The sequence below is a fragment of the Pygoscelis adeliae genome, unplaced genomic scaffold (genome assembly GCF_000699105.1).
Source record: "Pygoscelis adeliae isolate BGI_AS28 unplaced genomic scaffold, ASM69910v1 Scaffold22, whole genome shotgun sequence".
NCBI classification, from domain to species: Eukaryota; Metazoa; Chordata; class Aves; order Sphenisciformes; family Spheniscidae; genus Pygoscelis; species Pygoscelis adeliae.
The window spans coordinates 1,604,120-1,611,415 of record NW_008824350.1 but is presented as its reverse complement, the minus strand read 5'-3'; the positions used below and the strand labels follow the sequence as shown (position 1 = coordinate 1,611,415).

Genomic DNA, 7,296 nt, shown 5'->3' with positions numbered 1-7,296 from the left:
CGGAACCCCAGGGTCAGCCGCGCCCCGGGCCCCCCCCAGGTTCAGCTAGCGAAGCTCATCCAGCCACACAAGCGGTGGCTTTGCCAGGCAAGGAATGCAAAACAACGTCAACAACACGGCTTTAACCAAGGCCGTAATCGGGCACTCGGTTTAATGTGCACTTCAGGAAACAGCTACATTAGCACCTGCGGAGTGTCTGCAACGTATCTTTGGTCTCCAAGTGGCATTGTAAATGTACAACGTACTAGTGCAAAAGTTGGCTGGTTTTCTTACAGACCCTTCTGTGAATTACGTTGTCCAGGAATACCCCGACCTGTTCACAAAAGGATCTTCACAGTAAAATTACATTCTTTTTCCTCCTTTCTTTGTTTAAAAAACATCATTCAGCTTTCTGAACAAATGAACTATTCAGAAACAAAAATATAACATCAAGTTCTTACACAGGCTTTTCAATAAAGGAGCGTTTTACTTCTGTTTCAAATTGCGTATCTCTGACAACATCTAACACTGAATTATTTTAAAGGCTTGTGCTTTAGAAACAGAGCCTGAGGACTTTCACGCTACCTGGTTTTTGTTTTATTTACAGCTTAACATTTACTTCCTGAACCTCCGGCTTGCAGTCTTGCACAGCAATGGATATGCTGAGGTAGGACTGCAGCGTGGAGACACAGGAATCAGTACCAGGAGGGCAACAAAATGGGGTTAGAGGAGGTGCTGCTGTACCCCAGTTACACAGCTCTGACAGCTGAAGATGCATATGACGAGGCAGACAGAACAAACGGAGGAACCTTCAGACAACCCTTTCCTCTATGGTTGCAACTTGGAGTGCATTTGGAAAAAAGGCAGGGTACTAAGCACAGGTGACACCAACATGCACATCACACAGCAGGCTGTGGTCCTGGACTTCTGGGGCTGCCAGTTTTAGCAGTGGAGGTGCTACGTGGAGGTTCAAGCGCCAGATACGACTCTGCAAGAGCCTCTTCAGCCGGTGAGGGAGTTTAGAGAGACTAGGCACGAAGACATTTTGTGTGGAACAAGCAGGACGGAGCTTCTCTTGTAAGGAGTGGATGGATAAATTGTTCAATTGGCAGTGATGGCGTGTGGAGAACATATGACTTCAATCAAATGATAAGGAGTAATAAGAGTTGCAGAAAGCTAATGAGACCTGAGCAGCCACATAATGACAGTTAACTGAAGAGATCCCTGAGAGCAAAGCAAAACTGAGTACCATAAATGCAGGTTTCGTATCTTCCTGGGCAGCTCTCAAACTGGTCTGACAAAATGACCTTGGAAGGAGAAATTGTATTGCTAGAGGCCCTTGTTAAACAGGCCCTCAGCACTGGCACCATTCCAGCAAGACCCTCTCGAGAGATCAACTCATTTGAGAAGTTGTTTCTTTCTACCTGAATGGTGGAGAAAAATAAGGCACTAGCCAAAAATTAATTAGGATGAAAAACAAACTAACCAGCCCACCCACAATTTCAGGCAGTCATGGAAAACATATCCTAGATTTGGGTTTGGGTTTTTTTTTTGTTTTGGGTTTGGGGGGCTGTTAGTTTTGGGGTTGTTTGTTTTTTTTTTTTTTTTAAGTATTATGATTCTAAGTTAATCACTGCCATAAGGTGACAGCCTTTTACAGTCAGTCTTAATCTTCTACTGTCTCTTCTGTTGAGAGACAGAAAACCTTCTCTCTCTCCCTCCCTAAGAACAGCTGTCAGCATTTGTCAACATCATTACTAAAGAGTTCCACAAGTAATTAATCCCTAACTTAGTGGCAGGTGTTATTAAGTTTTAAACAAGCAACAAAGAGAGAAGCAAGACTTGCACATAGCATAACTGCATTTAACCATGCTTTAACCTATCCAACAGAATTTTAATACCCTGAGTGTCAAATGCCAACCCAAGACATTATAGGAACAGATGGTTACATCCCTAATGCAAGACAGTGCTAGTGCTGCCATTCTCCTGGGATGACAGGAAAAGTACTCTTCATTTTCCCACTCTACAGGTATTTTTTGTTGGAAAGAAACAGACTGTGTCACCAGGAGACCACTACCTAAGGTCAAGGTATATGAACCTCATTACAAATAGATATCCCCAGCTTCATGTAAATAGAAAACATTTCTTAAGGTGTGTATGGCTGTAAATCTGAGAGTTCTGGGCTAAGGTAACTTAAGACCCAAAGCCAGAATCATCATTTTGATGTCAAAGTTTATCATCCATGGGTTGCCATCATTCCCCAGGTGCGGTCCTGTCTGTCATTGCTGAGGGTGCAGGCTAGCTGTTAAATTCTCCGAGCCATAAATACTACAAGCAAGAAAGTACCTACTACTCTCTTCAGATACTTGTTTCTCGATATCATGACCAATTCAGGCTGTCAAATTTGTACTACAATGCAGCCTACTTATCATTGTTTCACTTCTCCTCTGTGTACCTAGTTAAAATAACTTAGGCTAGTCCAACTAAATCCCTTTCTTTTTGGATTTATAGTTGTAGCTAAGTAGTCATTTGGTTATTTCATATTTCAAAGCTTTTCTCAGTCAGTCCCTCCAATTCACCAGTCATTTTGGTGGCTCAAGCTCAGTCCTCTGCTGTTCTGCAACAGCTTGCAGGTGCTTAAGTGTTCATCCCAAATGCAAGTGCAGAAACTCCTGAATCTTTCCCCAGGAGTGTTCCTGTGCATGGGCATGTGCTTTGCTCTCTCCACCCCCAAGAACAGGCACCCCCAGAACACGATCCATAGCTACCTGACAAAATGGAGTAGAAGGAGGATCAATTCGGTGACCTGCTCCTGGATAACTCAAGAGTTTGAAGTTTTCTTTCCCGTGCTGGCGTAGACGCCCGATTACCAGCTCTGCATATAAGGAGCTCTTCCACATACGATCACCTTCCCCTACCACTAAGAGAAAGTGACCTTCTGCTTTTTCAATGGGGATCGTGCAAGGAGAATTAGCAGGATTCCTTGGGTCATCCAGAGCTTCAAAAGTGTCAAATACACCAGCGTCAGAAACACTGACCTTATTAATATCAAAACGCAGCCCAGGCAGAGTCATCTCACCATAATGGAGGTCGGCAACTGTGTTTGAACTACAGCCGGAGATACAGCCCGCAGCCACTACTTCTGGCAGGAAGGTGATCATGGAGAGTGCTAATTCTGCCCCTTTCCCAGTCCCAATCACTCCAACTCCTGGTCCTTTCACCTTCAGATAAGATGGGGGTGGGGGGGGAGGGAGAGGAAAGGAAGAGAGGAAGAAAGGAAGAAAGGAAGTATGCATTATAATGGGATTAGCCATTAAATGCCTTTGGAGCTGTGTTATTTAAAAAAAAAAAAAAAAGGTTAATTATTGATGTGACCTGTTGGAAAGCTACAGCCTGGACCCAGGCTCTTCCCTCTGTTTAGCGTCTTATTTTTCAGAGACAACAAGAGCTGTCAAACCCCCCAAAAAATAACACAGAGAGGCACAAGAAGTACCATCACTTGGACCTCACCTAGTCCCTACTGCATATTTTGAACCAAGTATTTTCTCTTTTTCCCAAAACAGGTAGCAGGAAATTCAAGCACAGTCTGTTGCTATATATGTCTCAGGCAAATAAAGTAACCTCACAAATGACATTTGAAGGATTAGCTAAGTAGTATTTAGTCTTGTCCTTTTCTAGCCTGGAAAGTAAAACTGAAAGCAACATCCCAAGTCATCAAAACCATTCCTTTGCTGACTATTGAGCAGTTTTGTATTGTCCTCTCTTAAATTAATTGCTTTCATTTAAAAAGACCAAAAACATCTTTATCACCACTGCTCCTGTTTGGAGGATATTCCAGCACTTCACTGTTCTAATGATCAGGAATCTTCTAGTTTCCAGCATGAACTTATTTGGCAGACAGTTTGTGCTAGAAGAAATTCACTCTCTGCAGTCATATACATAGCCGCCTATGCAGGACCTACACTTTTTCCATTACTGGGCCTAAACCTGCCCAGCAGAGACTGATACTCCAAATAAAATCACCGCCACCACTTGGGCATGACTGCCAAATCCTCCCTTGTCCTGAGAGTTCTCTCATTACACTCACCTTTGGGTGACGCCGTAGGAATCTAGCTGCCTCCTCAAAGTACTCAAGTTTGAATTCTTTCATGACCTTAGGCAGATCTTCAAAGTCAAAATATGGAAGAGAAAGAGCAGCAAAACCACGGGTAGCCAGGAGACTGGATCTAAATTCAATCAAGCCTCCTTCGTCACCATACATGTCAATCACTCCTGGAAAGGGGCCATCCCCTATAGTAAAAAGAAGAGGCACAGAGGACAAGTTATCAAACAGGACACTAAAAACTATCTGGTGAAGAGTGAACAACAAAATATAGAAGGCTTAAGACATTTTCTATTAATACTCATTACTTTTCCACTTGCACAGCAGAGATTAGAGAACCAATGCTGTATACCACTTTAGCTATTTCAAACTAAGAATAGGTCCTTACCTTCCTGTAAAAACATGTGAACAGTTAAACTTTTTTTTTAAAAAAAAACTGTTCTAAATGTATTTTTCAATGGTCTTAACCTCCCACCCTCAGAACAATCATACTCTAAATCAGCTATTTTCCCACAAAGAAGTCATACCTTAATTAACAAAGTGCAAGCTCATTACTAATGAGGCAAGAGCACTGAGCGCTGGAAGTAAATTCTACAAAACTTACGCAAGCTCTGGAATAAAGTGCATTGAGCAAAGCACAGCAGAGACACCCATTGTTTGATGAAATCAACTGGACTTACTAGCTCTATCTCAACATCAGCACTGTAACACTTGGCAGCAGGACTGCTACTGCAGATGTGAAGAGACAGAGGGTAAAACTGAGAGCTATATGGGTGCGGTTATGTGTGCATGACTGACATAAACATGCATATACATGTATACAATCAGTCCCACAAAACTACAGAAATAATCAGAACCACAATTTTAAACGAGCATGCTTTTGCAGCCAAGGTCGTGTTGTGATATTACTGTATGCCATGCCAGCAGATCTTGGGTTAAAGGGCTAAGGATACACCTCTTGGAACTATAAAGACCCCAGGCAGGCAATTTCTTTTTTTACTTTTTTTTCCCCCTGACCACCAGACGTCGCCACTGATGTACTCGGATCCAGCTCACTACAACTATCTCAGCAGAAAAAGTACCTGCTTGTGCAAGAGTGCATTAACTCTCTGACATTACCTATATGCAATAAAGGAAAGACCTCTGGCATTTCAAGGCGCTTGAGAAAAGAAAGTTTTGGACAACACGTGCTAGATGGTGGAAACCTCCTAACTTAAAGCATTAGGAAGTCAGAAAAGGACTGAAACACGTTTTTGGGTTCTTTTCCTTTCAGTTCTGAAATTTTTCATAGAAGTTCAATATTCTACTTGAGAGAAAATATGTCTGGATAAATTTATCATAATGCGATGATCAACAGTAACCTGTAGTCAGCCTAGATGGCTAGAAAAAAAAAAGTATTCATTCATTCATCACCCCTACCTGGAAAGCTTTCTAGCAAGAACATGTGATCAGAACGCAGTCAAGCATCAATGTGTTTCTCTCTCATGAAGACAAACTTTAACTCAGACAAGGATCCTGGACTGCCTTCCTGAGTGGCTACACATGCCCAAGTATACAGTTTCTGCATAGCTCACTAAAAAGCAGGATAAAATGGGCTAGACAACTTTCTTACTGCTTAAAAACAAAAAACCCACACACCTGTAACTCATGCCTGAATTGAGAAATCGCTTTCATTTTAAAATTACAGCATAAGCCCGCTCATGTCATCTCACTTTTACTAAGAACAGTTCACATTTAAGACTCCTATCTTAATAATATTAACATTTTTCCATCCCTGGAGCAAAGAAAGGTATGATAGTAATGCTGTAACTGGATCCTCCATCAAAAAGGATGCCAGTATCATTTAAGCAATGATTACAGACTTTTCCACTGTATTACAATGCCAGACTTTCTAAAGGGAAAAATGCAGTTCCACCTTGCAGCTCTCTGGATTCCCACTAAGCTCAGCAGAAATCCAGCTCATCCTCTAAGGCAGGATATATCAAAACAACCACGTCTCAGTGATGGAAAACCCAGAATGCTGACTAAACATTTGATCCAAAATTCAAAGTTCAATCTCTGTTGTTTTTTCTTCAGTGGACTTTGGATCTGTATCTAAATGGATAAAAAGATTATTGGTTTGGAAATCATTCACTGAAAATACCTAAATCCCTAGTAACTGTAGTGGTACTTACAGGATTTGCTGAACCAAGTCATTATAAATTAGAGGTAATATGGAGGGCAGTTCTAGTAGCACAACACTCAGGGAAATACAAGAAGTTTAAATCATGGCTCAAGCGTACAAACACCATCATCGGTGTAAGGTTTCATTTTCCAACAACACTAGCAGTCCATCAGAATATCACACCTCATAAAGCACAATCATCCCACAAGCAGAATGGCAGAACTTGCTCAGAAATCTGTTTTGCGTTTATACCACAGAACAACCGAAGTAACTCAACTATTTACTTAGCTTTGGCTCTGGTATAACAGAGGTGGAACACCTGTATCTTCTAGAATCTCTTCCGCTGCTTTGCTTACTGACATGTGTTTCACAGGGAAGAAAAATGCCTTTTCGATTCTATCCTACTCAGGGTAAAATCCTTGGGAGATTTAGCACAGGCTCACACGATGAAGCTTATCAGCTTTTCTGACTGTTACAGATTCTGGTAGTCCAGAACAAACATCAAACCTACTGAAAACTCGTACACCGAGAGCAGCGACATGGTAAACTCTACAACCCCTATTCTCATTTAGCCTCTGCCTGTCTCACAAGAGCCAACTGCCCGTGCCTGCCCTGCCCGGTGCTGCCGATAAGGGCCAGGCAGCGTGGCCACTCACAAGCGGGGCCGTGTCCCGACCAGCCTTTGGGAGCGTCTCCGTAAGATTATAAGGGAAAAAACCCGGCCACCTGTCTGCAGGGCGGCGTTCAGATCTATTATGGAATATGGATTTCCCGGGTGATATCCTTTGTATGTTTTTTCTTTTAAAAGAGACTTTCCTTGCTCTGGACAGAGAAGCCGAGGGGTCCCACCGGCCCCAGGGCGAAGGTCTCCGGGCGGGGCACTCACCCGGCGGCAGGAAGAGGGAGCCCCTTACGCCTCCCTCCTTCAGCCGGATCCTCCGCACGCCAGGGGCCGTGAACCACCTCTCCACCTCGGCCTTGGCCACCACCGGCCCGGGGATGGCGCCGGACAAGCTGTGGCCCTGGTGGACCAACACCTCCACCTTCATCG

The 7,296-nt window shown here is 43.1% G+C and overlaps 1 protein-coding gene across 1 annotated transcript; it reads right to left on the bottom strand.

Annotated features, from left to right (window-relative positions):
• Positions 1-1,588: 1,588 nt before the first annotated feature.
• LOC103912791 (acyl-coenzyme A amino acid N-acyltransferase 2-like) lies at positions 1,589-7,294 on the bottom strand. Its single transcript, XM_009319193.1, has 3 exons — positions 7,132-7,294; positions 4,067-4,269; positions 1,589-3,200 (listed from the first exon to the last, which is right to left on the bottom strand). Exons 1-3 carry the CDS (start codon positions 7,292-7,294, stop codon positions 2,625-2,627), a joined length of 942 nt encoding a protein of 313 aa, XP_009317468.1. The 3' UTR covers positions 1,589-2,624.
• Between the last annotated feature and the right edge of the window lie 2 nt (positions 7,295-7,296).